This window comes from Eucalyptus grandis, chromosome 11, assembly GCF_016545825.1.
Source record: "Eucalyptus grandis isolate ANBG69807.140 chromosome 11, ASM1654582v1, whole genome shotgun sequence".
NCBI lineage: Eukaryota > Viridiplantae > Streptophyta > Magnoliopsida > Myrtales > Myrtaceae > Eucalyptus > Eucalyptus grandis.
This window is the reverse complement of record NC_052622.1, coordinates 29,764,613-29,779,586: the sequence shown is the minus strand read 5'-3', so window position 1 is coordinate 29,779,586 and position 14,974 is coordinate 29,764,613. Positions and strand designations below refer to the sequence as shown.

Here is a 14,974-nt window from a genome sequence, read left to right as displayed (position 1 = left end):
TAGATAAATAAAAATTTACAATGAATTTATATTAATAATATTAATAAATCTTACACTTTTTTTTATTTCATTATCTCAAATTTACATTTATATTTCGAAATTCCCCTTCCCCCAAATTTATTTTTATTTTACAAAACCCCCGCGCCCACCCCTCTCCCCCCGCCCCCCAAATTTTTTAACTTTTTTTCCCTTCCCATCCCTTCCCCACGTCGTCCATTCCCTCCCCCACCACTTTATTCATTGACATGACAGACAAGCTGTCCTGTCACTTCCCCTCACGATGGCCATCCTATCAAAAACCCTAGCTTTTACTTTTATCTCATTCTCCTTTGCCGCTCGCCGCACGACCCTTCCTCTTCTCCTCCACTAGATCTGTCTCCTTCCTTGCCGCTTGCCGCTCGCCACTCGCCGCACGACCGACTTCTTCTTCTTGATCTCCACGTTCTCCCGTTACACTTTTTCACGTAGATCACGAACAGGCGCGTCCCATGATCGGGCACGGCCGCGATCGCGTCCTCCACCTTGGTGAAATTGCTGCTCCGCCGCCGCCGCCAGAGTTGGAGCCGGAAGATGGGTGGACCATGGTGAGGAGTCGTGTGACTAGGTGAGGTGATTTGGTTGAGGCTTCCGGAGACGACGCTCTTGACAATGCCGCTAGTGCCCTCAAACCCATCTCTGCATGTCTCTGGTTTGCAAGTGCAGCACTTAGCCATGTCCTCGCCGCTCGCCGCACACGACCCCCTTCCTCGCCGCTCTTTCTCTGGCCGTCTCTCGCCGTCGCGGGCTCGCCGTCGGTCCGTCTCTGCTCCCTCGCCGTCACTTCCACCCTCCATCGTCTGCCGGACACGCGTGTCCAAATGTGTCGGGCGAAGGTCAATGCGTGTCGGACGTGTCGGACACAACACGGAAGCACGGACAGCTTATATCCATATAACACAATTACCCAAAACTTTTTTATGGCACCAAAAATCTAAAATTTAGGATATGTTTGGTTTAACATTTTGAGAGCCCCTTGGGACCCAAAGTTCCTTGAGAAGAATTTGGGATATTTAGCAATCATCCTCGAGGGCTTTCAAGTGAAAGCTAACATTGAAAAAACTAAAAACTCAAAGTAAGTGGAGAATTGCCTTAAAGCCTTCAACATTTTTTGAATCTTGAAACAAGGGTTAAATGATTTTTTTCTTCTAAAGCTACCATTACCAATTCTTCAGTTTTTCGATTTTCTCCCTTGTTGCTGTAGTTCATTTTCTTTGTGAGGGTGGCCGGTGAGGGCCGATGAGGTCAAATCTAAATAGCGAAGGGCCAACAATTAGCTAAAAATCAACAAAGTTGTGTGACCTCAGGTGACCCTTGTGACTGTCGCCTAGGGGCTCACAACCCAAGCACAATCTCAGGCAACCCTCGCTAAGGGTCATCCGAGGTCGTGCAATCTTGGCAACCAATTACCCAACGCTACTTCACCCAAAATTGCTTTACAAAGGATTTTTTACCAAATACAATTTGCATTTCCCCAAACCTCTTTAGACTAAAGGTCTTTACATTTCCTAAGGCACTTTCAAATCCTTTAAGATTTTTTTTCCTTCCTCCTCTATCTTCTCCACCACCCCTGTCGCCACCACCCTTGCCCTTACCATCACCATTGCCATCAACATTGCGCTCACCATCGCCAAACCAAGGAAAAAAATGAATGAGGGAGTTAAAAAAAACTGAAAAAGAAAACAAGAAAAAATAGACATACAATGAGTTTGACATATTTTTACCACGTAAGCGCATGTCAATACCATTTGCTTTTTATTGTCCATGTAGGTAGCCAAATAAGATTTTTAGTAACGTTCATTAATAGAATTTTGATAGAAAGTAAATATGTCACATTAATATAAGTTTTAGGATTTTTTATGTCACTGAAAAAATGTTTTGGCGGTTGTATCACAAGTACAAATTTGCACTTTGTGGTGTCACAAAAAAACACGTTTACAATAAACGTGTCACAATGAATATAACTTGGTGTTTTTCATAGTTTTTTCCTTAAAAAAAAAAAAAAAGGAGAGAAGAAACATATAATCTAGCTAAGCCATTTTGTTGTCACTCGAATTTCAGCCTATCGACTTCCCATATATTTCATCCTCCTTGTCTTGGCGCTTTTATCCTCTTATGTCATTTTTTGTTGGATTAATACTATTGAAAATCCCAAACTATACTTACCACGACATATTTACCTAATTTTTTTGCATTACTAGAAATCACATACTTGTACTTGTATGATACATATATCCTCGGTGTTGGTTCCGATCAAAGTCGCCGTAAAAAATCCTAAGTGGACAGCGAAAGACAAATGGAGATAATTTAGCAATCACATGGTTTTAGTAAAAAGAAAAAAAAAAATGAATAGCCAAAACAAGGTCATTTTGAAGCTTGAAGTGCAGGTTAAAGAGTGAGCTTGATTTTTGTTGGTATTTTAAACCTAGCGTCATTTGTCACTCTTGAAGGTCAATTTGCCCCAAATCGACCTCCTCGCTGTGGCTCTCGTCTCGGAGCTCGTCGTTGAAGGTCGTGGCACTGGTGCTGGTGGGCTGAGAGGTATCGAAGGCTGCGGATCGAAGATGAGATGCAAATTGAAGCTTGAAGTGCCGGTATATTTGACTACCACGTCAACATTTCTGTCCGGGCATCGGATGTAAGGACTATCATCACACGAATGGATCCAATTAAGAGTCTTTGGACTACAAGTTTAGGGATGGCCATGTGATTATCCCTCTAATTCGTCACCAAATAATTTTAGATTACATGTATATTACAAACGTAAAATTTGATCCTTTCAAAAATTAGTAAATTCTCATTATCCCTCTGATTAATTTATCAACATTGTTTTTTTTTTTTTTTCCATCACGGCCTAAGCATATCGCCAATTGGGTTGCCCATAGCAGAAATTAGGAGAACCAAAAAAGAGAGAAAGAAAGAAACGCCGCAAAACGAGGAACAGCCCAAGTCCCGCCCATAAGACTCGCTCTCCTCCGTCCCGACCATTTCCCCTCTCCTTCCTCCTCTCTCTCTCTCTCTCTCTCTCTTTTCTGCAACAGCTCACGGACAGCGCGGGAAACTCGATTCAGAAGAAAAGAGAGGAACGAGAAGGGCAACGCCAGGAGCTCCGAACAATCCTTCCGACGGTACGTCCCCTCATCGCATCGCATCGCATCGCATCTCGATTCCTGGACGTGAATTTGGCTGTCCGTAATCCGTGCGTTCGCTTCTCGTGTGTGTATTCTCTCGCGGATGGTGACGACGCAAGCAGGTCCTTTCGGCTGCTCCCAGGTTCGACCGTCTCCAGCCGCCGTCGCGGGAGGGCCCGCGTGAGGTATTTCGCGCGCTTGAACGGGACATTTTTGAATGCCTGATCATGATTTTCTTTCGCATTTCGATCTCGATCGCTTGAGGTGCTCGCAAAGGACAAAAAATCGCCGCATCTTGTAGTTTTCTCTCCTTCGTTTGGTGATGTTTCTGACATCCGTTCCCGACGTCAAGGGTAGAAGATTTTCGCGGGAAAAAGAAGGGAATCCGAGGCTTGGTTGGCGGAACCGAAAAGGGTTTCTGAACATTTGAAGCGCGACTTCGTTGAAGTGGGGTAAGCAACGAGGCATTTCTTGTTATCTCTGCTTCGGTTTCGCGTTCACGATCGCATTTTCCGTAGAAAATCCTGCATTCTTCGCTTCGGAGTGTCTTCTGAATTGTTGGGTTTTGTTTTGAAGTTGCGATTCGTGAAATGCGTGCGTCGTAATGTGCGGTTTGCCATTTCAGGTGATCGCCAGATGTCATTGATCGACGGCTCATTGAACCGTCGAAATTCTATCAGAGGCAAGGACGAAGGTAGCAGCGGCAGCGTCCTCGGAAGCGGACGGCGAGACCTAGCTGGGTTGACGCTAGACGACGTTCTAGGCACCGACAAGAAAGTGGGTCCATCGCCCACGGTGGCTCAGATTACCCGGACTCTCCTCGACGTAATCCGCGACGACCCTGAGGGAGGCTCCTTCCCGGATCTCCTCGGCCAGAAGGACAGGAAGAGCTGGAGATCTTTCAAGGAAAGGCTACGACGCAAGCGCGATAGCCAGGCTTGGACCTCAACCGTTCACACTCCTACATCAGACTTACCGATTACTAGTTCGAGGTCACAGATGTCAAGGCAAAGTTTAACTCGGTTCAACTCTTCGAAGATGGTGGCAAGCTCCGATGATGAGCCGGCTCGGGGGATTCACCGTGAATCCCCAACGACAGAGGAGATGCTCGGCAGTGATCATGAAGTGGCTTGTGATTATTCGAGCCAGAGTTGCTCTCGGTCGATGATGATGCGCCGGACCTCTAGTCGTTTCGGCTCGTTGGGCCCGGTGGTTCCGCCGGACTCGACTGAGCCAGAGGATCTGGCAGGTAACGTGCAGGCTAAGGCTCTCCGGCCACAGATCTCACGCCACAATTCCACAAGGCTCGGGTCATCAGCAGCGTCAAGGTCCGAATCGGCTCGATTCCTGTCTCGGTCTGAGAGCTCGATGGTCCGGAGAGAGGACGCCAACGGCGAAGATGGCGCAGCAATATATGGGGACGAATTGGGCCGCCGATCGCGGCGAGTCCCAGCAGTGGCTCTGCAGGAGGAGAGGCAGCTGTCCGCGAGGGAGGCCGCGGCGGCCCAGGAGGCGGCAGAGGCGGCCGCCGCCGCCGTGGCGGACAGAGATGAGGAAGGCAGCGATGAGGAGGAGACGGAGGGCTCGGAAGCTGCGCAGGAGCCGAAGAGGATGTCGCTGATGGACTTGCTGGAGGAGACGGATAGGCAGATGGGGTTCGTGGGATCGAAGTACGTGGTGGGCGATGAGGAAGAGGAGGAGGAGGAGGAGGCGGCGGCGGAAGAGGAGGAGGGCGGAGAGGAAGGCGGTGGAGAGTACAGCTGCTGCGTGTGCATGGTGAGGCACAAGGGGTCGGCGTTCATACCCTGCGGCCACACGTTCTGCAGGATGTGCTCCAGGGAGCTCATGGTCGCTCGGGGAAACTGCCCGCTCTGCAACAAGTTCATATTGGAGATTCTCGACATCTTCTAAAGTATAACGTGCAGAAGAGCTTCTTGGTTATTGGTCAGTTTGGCCAATGGCCGCTCCTTTAAAGATTGACGAGGATATAGTCTCTTGTCCTTTTAGTTTTTTCAATCTTCTCCTTCTGGATTACAGGAACTAAACAGGAGTTTTTCAATCTTCTCCTTTTGGATTACAGGTACTAAAGAGGTTAATGTGATGTAAGCTTGTGAGCCTATTCAAGTTTTGATTATGTTGGTAACCCGCAGACAAGGATGGAATCTGACTCCAGTGAGAAGGGATTTATTAGGCATAAGTTCTTAGATAATGCTATGTATGTTATCGGTTTACAAAAATTAATATATATATATATATATATATATATATAACGACATTATGGACTCTTTATTGAATGTCGAACATGACCCACTTGTCTAAAATTTTGAATGCATGCGACGTACTTGCGACTTTGATTAGTCTATCGATTTCATAGATAACTTTTCGTATGATGTGCATTACTCGGGTCTTAGTGCTTAATGGCTCTACCATTATCCGGCTCACTCTAGTGGCATAACCGAGTCGACACGATTCAATATTCCGAACTCGGCTCGCCCTAGAATATTCGAGGGTTGATACACTCAAGCTCAACTCAAATAATATTGGACAGCTTTGATCTTTAACTCAATTAAGTTTGTGAAGCTCGAGCTCAACTCTACGGTATAAAAGTTTTTTTATGCAAAGCATGAATTGAACCGGAGCTCAAGCTCGTGCTCGAGCTTGAATTTTGAAAATATACTCTAGTTAAAAAGTAGATAATTTTAACAGGTGTGCACAAAACAGATTGCCCGAATCAGAAATTGTCTGGACCAAACGAAACCTGTCAATTGGTCTTGTTCTTGGGAGTATCGGTCTAATTCCCGATTCCTAAAGAGGAACCACTGTTCGGGTGGTCTAATTCCTTATTTCAAGGGGAAATCATACTAGATTGACTACACATATTTTTTTTTTTAATTTTATTTCTTCACAATCAATGGGTTTAATTTATTATTTTCTAGAAAATAGGAGCCTGTTATTGAACAATAAGATCCAGATTGAAGCATAACATTTGTCTCGAGCTCCAAATTTATTCTTGGTCATGCTTTGGACAATAAGATATCGGAATAGAACCATGAAATAAAATCAATGACCAGTTTCATTAGACCGGTCCGGTCCCTTGGGAATCGAAAACCAATCACCCTTAAGTTTTATGTATTTATAGATGTACATAATAACTAAAAGATATGAAATATGATCGCACAATTGGGCTCAAAAGCTGCTCGGGTCTAACATTTTCCAAGCTCAAGCCCAATTTGGATGGAGTACCGTCAAACAACTCAAGCTGGACCGGAACTTGCATTAAAACAAGGGAGGACCTTTGTCCAGGAAGGCGCGAAGAAAAAGGAGCGCGAAGGAAAAGGAAGATCCTTTGCTTGCGCAACCAACAGACATCAACTACCGCGCAAAGAATCCATGAGACCAGAACAAACTGCCAAAAGTAGAGAGAACCGATCTTTTGACAGAAGTCTAGAATTCCCGAGGATTAGACTAGAATTCACCAAGAATCTTGGAATGGTGCCTCTTCCCACTGTAAATAGCTTGCCCATCAGGGCATTCTCTCGATTTTCTTCGGCCAACCCATATTTGAGCTGGGCTTTGCAGGTTCAGGGAGCCCCTCCACGTATCTTTGTCATCAACTTGCTGTTGCAGTATTCAAGAGTCAAAGAGAAGGGTAAATTTCTTACTTCTCGTTCTTTGGTTTATGTCCTGATTAAAGAATGCTTCTTGTTAAATTTGTTGACGCGTTGATTCTGCTTTTAGGAAAAAGGGTTAGAGTTGATTTCAGTTTCATTCTTTTGTTGCTGTTCAAGGTTATTATTTTAAGAAGGAATACTATTAAGAGATCGACAAGTTGGTAATGCGAACAAAACTCCATGCTTCAGCCTCCGGTCTCGTTTTGCTCTCAATGTAACTCTTTTGGGTCAGGTCGAGATAAAGTAAATCCCTTCAAGTCCCTTAGCCGTGGCGTGCATGGTATACTTTTTAGTTGGACTATGAAGGTGGAATTAGTATGATACGCAAAAACCAATCTGAAAGAACAAGTCAGTGCAAAACTCAGAAAATGGAAAAGGGCTTTTTTTTTTTTTTTTTTTTTTTTTTTGGGGTAGTTGATTGGAGCATGCAGATTGTTCTAGCTTATGCATTAGTGAATCAAGTAGCTGCATGGGCTATACATCGTTTAGTTTATTTTTTCTTCTGAATGATGTACGTAACGTTCAAGATTGTGGTGAAGTTCAGAGATGATTCCACCAACTAAACAGACTAGATGGAAGGTGATCTCTAGGTACAGGGTTTTGCGGATGTGTTCTTTCCATTATGAGTCTCCTTTTTTTAGTGTAGCAATGCCTGTTCCAGTAGTAAACCGGAAAATGCTCGAGGAACTTGAAGCTATGGGATTCTCTCCAGAGAGCGCAACTAGGGCACTTCATTTTTCAGGTGATTCTGCGCATACTGTGCATGCAAATGTGAAGTCTTGTGAGCTTTCAGTTGAATGTTTCTCAATATGTACATATTAAGATTTGAAAGAAAGTAATCCCCTGGGTTGGCGCAATCGGTTGAGGCATTAGAGTATTTCCAGCTCAGGAATTGAGGATCAGCTATTCAAGTCCCACAAACCGCATGGAAATTGCTCTAGTATAGAGTCAGCTGCTCCAGCCAAAGGTCTAAACTTAACCAGTTCGTGGGGCTGCAGGGTGTTCCATGGCCTTCCAGGCAGCTGACATCTGTGCTCATGCCCCTGGATTTTCAAAGAAAAAAGTCTTCTAGAGAAAGTTTTAAGCCAATAATTGAAGGAAGGAGATTCCCCATATATGAGGCCCTCATGAACCCTTCTTGCATTTTCCCCTTCCTTTCAGGTAATTCCAACACTGAAGCTGCAATATATTGGATTTTCGACCATCAAAACGATCCAGATGTTGATCAGATGCCAAGGGTACTGTCTCTGTCAAAGCATAATAACAGAATGTGTAGCTATATTTTCTCACTTTTGGTGCTTCACATGGTGGGAAGCAATATGAGAATTATGATGACAGAGCCATATTGTTGTTTACTTTTGTCTTCTCTTAGAGAATATCCAACTTGAGGTTTCCTTGGAAGAGAAATTCTTTACCTGCTTCATCATTGTTGTACCAAGAAGATAGGGCAAACATGTAGGTGACTATATGAATTGCAGTCAAATTGATCTTTTTTACCTAGCTTCTGTAGCGGGTTTCTAAAGTCAAACAGATGACAACTTTGGTTTACGTTCAATGTACTATGGAGTTCTCAACTGTTGAAGGTGTTTGTTAGATATTGTCGTACGCTGCTCATGGGGAGATCCCTTCAGTGCCAAGATTTAAAATAACTGCATCAATGCATAGTTACAATTGACATGTTCATGTGTTTGCGAATTTTAATGAGACCTGCTTGAGTTTTCATTTATCTAATGTTTATGCAATGGTTTTTTGTTTCTTGATATTTAGGTATCAGTCGACCTTGACATTGAAGGTGCCGAACCAACTTTTGTGACTGAAGAAATGACAATGAGATCACAAGAATTACAGTATGATTTAAGGCCTCCACCATTCAATTTCTACAGTTCACAAATTTTCCTCTCCATTTGTGAATCTAGTTTCTTTTCTGTCCTCTGGTCCACTGATGAAGTAGATCTTGCTTAAATCTCTAATTTTTTCCTCTTTCCCTGATGATGGGGTTTTTCTTGCTTTCAGGGATCAAGCAGAGGAGAAGGAGAAGAAGAACTCTCAAAGAGAAAAGGAAAAGGTACAGCAACACAAGTGTGGCTTGGTTGTAATAACAAATGGCGACAACTTGATGACAATGAAGACATGTATGCAAGAGTTGTCCTTTAGGAGATATGACTGACTGCGATCAATTGTCTTCTGATTCTATCCTGATCAAGTAGAGAATACCTTCATGCCCATAAAAAAGATACTGAAATTTCCATGACCTTCTTTGCTCGTTCACATTATGGAATGACGAGTTTGACATCCTTTGTTGGTATAGTTATACCATAACTTAAGTTTCTTTAAAGAGCTTTAAGGCTATGTTTGGGAAAGTAAAGAAAATGGGAGTAATGAAAATTTGAGTGGAAAGTCGAGAAGAATTTTTTTTTTTTAAATTTAGAGAAGATTGTGGCGGGAAAATTTAATATATGGGGCATTTTCATCCCATTTTCTCTTTCCCTAGAGTTCCCAAACAAAGCATAAAGGTTAGCAACAAATCTGCTCACTGGCAACGCTCATGACCATTGGCCAGGGTGCATAATTACGTTTGCATCTCTTAGAATAGATACGTTGTGTTATGCCTCTCTGTGAGATGATCTAGTGGTGCTTAGCGTCATCTTGGAACTTAAGAGGAAATGACACCTCCTTTTTAGGAGCAGATAGCAGGCAAGTCTGCTTTGATGTTAACGGGAAATTACATTAAGTGCATCAGATTTTACTATGACTGTTCGATCTGCCCAGTTGTAATTTTGTTGCAGGAAAGGATTCGAGCAGGTAAGGAACTTCTTGAAGCAAAAACAAAAGCAGAAGACAATGAAAGAAAGCGGTTTGATCCACTCACCATGACAAGTTGTAATTCTTACAGCCCAAGTCATTGTCAATTTCAAACAATGCGTTTGACACTGTTGTTTCAGTTATTTGGCAGCAAAGAAAGCAGAAAAAGATGAAGAGCGAAGAGCTAGGGAGAGAATTCTGCAGAAACTGCAGAATGACAAGGTTTTTTTTGCATTGCCTTTAAGACTCCGAGTTTTTTGCTCTTGGAATGTCAATGAACAATTTGATTGAAATGTTTCCCAGATATATTCTAGATCAAAATGCATTCTTCCGAAAGGTCTCACAATGTCTTATCATAGAGGAACTACTGATTTTCTCTGTCATTTCTTGCATTTAGAACCATTCTCCTTAATCACATTTATGTCTATGTGAAGAGAATGAAGAGATTGTCGGGTAAAATACATTTCAATCAGGGGTTGAGTCAAAAACTGATGACCTTTTCTAACATAGATAACGAGTCTGTTGAGGAACTGGAGGACATGTAGGCAGCATCTAATGTGGGATTCGATGCTGCAACTTTTACAGAGATTGCCCTAATCACTCCCTTTGTTAGTGGCTCTATGTGTGTGGAATTGATCCAATGATAACCGAGACCTCTTGTGACTTTGTCTTTTCATGAGAGGGATTAATTTATACATCTTACCAGATATTAAGGCTTTATTTTGTGTTGCTTTACAGTTAGAAAGAAGGCGGATGCTGGGATTGCCATCAGAAACCCCTGCCGCTTTAAAACCCCCGTTGCCTATTGAAGACAATAGAAGGGTACGTGCTCCTTCTGGCAAATAGAAGGGTAAATGCACTTTACTTAGTATTAGAACTGTAACACTATGCCAACTACATTTCCAGAAGACGTGAGCCTGCATGGGGCCATAACCATTCCACCCCCCCCCCTTAAAAAAAACAAAAAAGGCAAAATAAAACCATGTCGGAGCATATTTTGTGTACTACAATTGATGTTGGCAAGTGGCATTGTACGTAGAACGAGTCTGATCAACATTTTCCCAAGAATGCTTAAGTTGAGCTGATGCCTAAATCTCTCTTGTTAATATGCAGACTTCAGGTGTTTATTCTGTTACCAACGCTGGTCAGATCGGAGACTGTTTGAGGTCTTTGAAGCGCAAACATAAGGTAGATTCATCGGTCAATCGTGAACACTGGTGATAAGAAGATCCAATACTATTTAAGCGTTCACCATTTAACCCAGCTTCCAGACAAAATCATATTAGATTAAATGCATATTCCCACTCCCTTTATGGATCGTCAAGTGATTGATTTTATTCATGTAAATGCTATTCTCAGTATTCTATACCCCGAGACAACTCCAAAAATTTCATCTGATGATCCAGGAAAAGATAGCGCCAACTCTTTCTTCTTCTTTTTTCAACTTTCTTATTTATGTCTCTGGGCGTTTGTCTAGGATGAAGACGCCAGAGTTGAAAGGGCCTTTCAAACACTCCTGATATATGTGGGCAACGTCATGAAGAATCCTGACAATGAAAAGTTCAGAAGGATCCGCCTAAGTAATCCCGCATTCCAGGTAACATCTCTTGAAAAATATAGACTTATTATTTCTGGAATTTGGGTAACATATGCTTAATTTTGTTTGGAATATGGTTCGAGCCATGTTTCTAATGTTTCATTGGTTGATGGCAAAAGATCGCTTGAAGTGCCATAAGTTGGCACAAAAGAACACTTAAGTCTTAAAAGTTACGAAAGTGACACTTAAATGTCACGTTCGAAAATAAATTGATCATTTAAATACCACTCCGTCCAAAATCCGGCCAAAATGTTGATGTGTGCAATTTCCGGCAAAATAAGTGCAAAATGATGTCATTTTGCATACTAACATGGCCAAATAATGCAAAAACAACATCGTTTTGGTGCTAACGTTGTAATAAAATAATGTAAAAATTAATTAAATTTAATTTAAAACTAAATTTACTTAAAATATTTTAAAATACAAATAAAAATATTTATAAAAAAAAAAAAAGATGCGGCTTAGAAGCCCTCAGCTGCCGCCAAGGCCAAGGGCCGCCGGCCGCTAGGGGTTGCCTCGGCGGGCGGCAACCCTTGGCCCAACCGGGCGAGGGCCGCCAACCCTCGCCGACCCCTAACCAGGGCCCAACCAACCCTCCCCCTCCGTCACCAGCCCTTCCCGATAGCAACGGTTGAGGGCTGAGGCTAAGCCCTCCGCCTCCCCCTTTTAAAAAATAATTTAAAAAATAATTTTTAATTTTTAATATTTGAATATTAACATTTTTTATTTTTAAATGTTTTAAATAAATTTAAATTTAAATTTAAATTTAAATAATTTTATATCATTTTTTTACCACGTCAGTGACGCTGTTTTGCACTCACTTTGTCGGAAAATCTCCGCGTCAACATTTTGGCTAGATTTTATCCCGAGTGCCACTTAAGTGATTCATTTTGCTCCGATTTTGAAAGTGTCACTTTCAGGCACTTAAGTGTCCCTTGGTGCCAACTTATGGCACTCCAGGGTCAGCGCATCATTGGTTAATACTAGGTAATCATTTTCTCGTGTCCTGAATATTGAACAGAGTAGAGTCGGAAGTCTGGAAGGAGGTGTCGAGTTTCTCGAGCTTTGTGGATTCGAGAAAACCGATGACGGCAAGTTCTTGTTTCTTCCACGTGACAAGGTCGACTTGGCGGTGCTTAATCTAGCTGGGACTCAGTTGAAGTCAGCTTTAGACAATCCCTTCTTTGGACTTCTTCAGAAGTGAATGAACTTATTGGGATTAAATTTGTTGGTCGGAGAAGCTGTCTTGTATATATGAAGATTCTATGAGTATAAGTGAAAATGCAAGGTCTTTGACCAAGTACTTCTTCACCTGGAGTTATGATTCTAACCTCCCCTCTTTGCTATCTCCTACGCAAGTCCAGTATACCCTCTTTCTTTGCACATATCGAACTTGGAATAAGAAACGGTTATCCGATGTGCTTCTGTTCTTGGAAGCTGATATTCGATCATGGCAGGAGCCCCACAGTGGCTACAACCGACCAGTGACTTTAACGAAATTATGCGGCACCTGGAAAGGGAAAACCAGAAAAATATGCAGAATCCTATTAAGTTCATAAGTGGTGGCTATCTTGACAAGCAACATAATCATGGCATGATATAATGCAAATAGAATGTGCTCCAAGGGGGTTTGAATCAAGGTGTGCCTGAGCCAAACGTGTGATTTGAACGACTTCCATTTGTGAAAAAAATCTCTCCACGGCAATATTACTGCGCCAAGCAAACGGTCACCAAGACATTTCTTAAAGTTATTTCAGTGTACATTCTCCTCTCTATTAAACAAAGATGGAAAAAAAAAAACAGTGGTTCCCGTATATAGCTCAAAATCAAGAACTCGACCACAGAAGCAAATTTGATATTTTTCTGATAATGGGTACCGAAATACGGTCATTTGAATCTGTTCTTGCAGTTAAGATTGTCATCATTCCCGTTCATGTTCTTGTGACATGCACAGATAGAGACCATCCAGCCCGGCAATGGACTGACCCAAGATGGCCGTCTCACCTCAGCAGACGGAAATTAAGTGCTCGGTTTCTTCAAAACCACAGGGTCCGACAGTGGGTATCTTGGAATGTAGTACAGCAATTAATTATACTGACAATACAAAATATGTTTGGCTTGCTAATGGAAGCATTTTCACGCCGACCAGCGCAGGAAATCTCACTATGTGCTCACTGCTCAGATGGCGTGTTGACCGGGCGTCACCGAGTTCTTCAGCCACTTAACAGAATTCTGGCAACTTAGTAGTCACAGAGATGAACTCTGATGGAACTGTTGAGTGCCGAAGCGTGACTCTCGTACCACGTGCTGAGAAAGACACAAGATTCGGGAGAACACACGTACCCAGCCAAGCACACTTTTCACACGCTCGCTTATGGAGCCAAGCAAGGCTTAGCAAGGAGGTGCTCTACCTCCTAGACATTCCTATAAAGAATATCTTCATAGATAGTTCTACATTAATATCCTAGACATCCCCAAAGAAGTATCATATTAGATTTTTTAGATGTTTCTAAAGAATACCAGATGTGGTTTATCTATTAACCATGCATTTCTATACTTTTCGTTAAATATCCTATGAGAAAAATATCTAGCTATTTTTATAATAACTTAAAAGAATCTAGAATTCTTGGAAAAAAAGAAGTGGCGCATCTTTTTCTGCAACACTCCCATCACCAACTTTGGATCAAACCACCATGCTAAGTTGCTTCTTGGAACTCTACTAAAAAAAAGGAATCTAGATATTTAAATGGCAGCCTAAAAGAATGTACAATCCGTGGGGAAGAAAGCCGGTGCTTCTTTTTCTTCAACAGTCCCCCTCACTGACGATGGATTAAGCCAATATGCCAAAAAGAAGTGGTGCATCTTTTTCTGCAGCACTCCCGTCACCAACCATGGATCAAGCTACCATGCTAAGTTGCTCCTTGGAACTCTTCTGAAAAAAAAATCTAGATATTCATATGGCAGCTTAAAATAATGTACCATCCTTGAGGAAGAAAGCCTGCGCATCTTTTTCTTCAACGCTCTCCCTCACCGACTATGGATCAAGCCACTATGCTAAGTTGCTTCTTGGAACTCCTCAACCGTCTTATCAAATTCTTTATTCATCTTCCGGTATTCCTTCTTGTCTTCACCTGCTTCTAACGCTAGCTAGCTATAGATCTGCGAGATAAAGTCCCGATTAAACACCATCTGCTCTAACTTCAGCTGGCTCGATGGCTGCAACTTTCAATCGATTTTGAGAAGCTCGAATTTCAACGACGCCAGTTCGATAGGTTTCTTCATGTTGGTCCGAGGTCATCGAGCTTTGCGACCACGGGCAACCTCAGACCTAGTGTCGTCCACAGCCAGGGACGCGACACAATCTGCAACATTGCGAGCCTTGAGGAGAGAGACAAGGAGACAACATCGTGGGCTGGGGCAATGAGCGATGCCTAGCAGAGGACAATGAGGGAGAATGGTTTGAAGAACAACTAAATTTAAAGAATTTATCCCCAATTCGTTAATCTAGAACAAGCAAGTGCAAGGCGTCCTCGTTAGGTTCTTAAAACTTCATCATCTTCTTCTTCGTCATCAACCTCTACATCCCAGTCTTCATTGCCTTCCTCATCTTTATCAGCACCTCATCATCATCAGCCTCTTCTTCTTCTTCTTTAGATGGAATCCTCCACAAATTGAAAAATAAAAATAAAAATTGGTGTCCTTTGGATAAATAATTAAGTCCAACGGAGTCGAGCTAT

The 14,974-nt window shown here is 42.6% G+C and overlaps 2 protein-coding genes across 3 annotated transcripts; both read left to right on the top strand.

Moving 5' to 3' along the window:
- The first annotated feature begins 488 nt into the window (after positions 1 to 488).
- On the top strand, positions 489 to 5,078 carry LOC120289866 (E3 ubiquitin-protein ligase rnf8-A). The gene is made up of 3 exons (XM_039305249.1): positions 489 to 584; positions 2,487 to 2,630; positions 3,744 to 5,078. Exons 1-3 carry the CDS (start codon positions 489 to 491, stop codon positions 5,076 to 5,078), a joined length of 1,575 nt encoding a protein of 524 aa, XP_039161183.1.
- Positions 5,079 to 6,585: 1,507 nt separating this feature from the next.
- Positions 6,586 to 12,567, top strand: LOC104425719 (UBX domain-containing protein 1-like). 2 transcript variants are annotated; one of them, XM_010038503.3, is made up of 11 exons: positions 6,586 to 6,816; positions 7,485 to 7,580; positions 8,000 to 8,076; positions 8,606 to 8,685; positions 8,852 to 8,903; positions 9,625 to 9,692; positions 9,781 to 9,862; positions 10,379 to 10,462; positions 10,754 to 10,828; positions 11,118 to 11,237; positions 12,259 to 12,567. In XM_010038503.3, exons 1-11 carry the CDS (start codon positions 6,657 to 6,659, stop codon positions 12,439 to 12,441), a joined length of 1,077 nt encoding a protein of 358 aa, XP_010036805.2. In that variant the 5' UTR covers positions 6,586 to 6,656; the 3' UTR covers positions 12,442 to 12,567. The 2 variants fall into 2 exon arrangements, with proteins under 2 accessions (XP_010036805.2, XP_010036806.2); XM_010038504.3 differs by having other exon boundaries at positions 6,587 to 6,816; positions 7,480 to 7,580.
- The last annotated feature ends 2,407 nt before the right edge of the window (positions 12,568 to 14,974 follow it).

Excerpts from the sequence above, each read along its gene's own strand:
- LOC120289866 (XM_039305249.1), top strand. The coding sequence starts at position 489 with ATGATCGGGCACGGCCGCGATCGCGTCCTCCACCTTGGTGAAATTGCT. Across the intron at positions 585-2,486 it reads CGGAAGATGGGTGGACCATG|GTCAATTTGCCCCAAATCGA; the intron begins GTGAGGAGTCGT and ends TCACTCTTGAAG. Across the intron at positions 2,631-3,743 it reads AATTGAAGCTTGAAGTGCCG|TTGCGATTCGTGAAATGCGT; the intron begins GTATATTTGACT and ends TTTGTTTTGAAG.
- LOC104425719 (XM_010038503.3), top strand. The coding sequence starts at position 6,657 with ATGGTGCCTCTTCCCACTGTAAATAGCTTGCCCATCAGGGCATTCTCT. Across the intron at positions 7,581-7,999 it reads TAGGGCACTTCATTTTTCAG|GTAATTCCAACACTGAAGCT; the intron begins GTGATTCTGCGC and ends CCTTCCTTTCAG. Across the intron at positions 8,904-9,624 it reads CTCAAAGAGAAAAGGAAAAG|GAAAGGATTCGAGCAGGTAA; the intron begins GTACAGCAACAC and ends ATTTTGTTGCAG.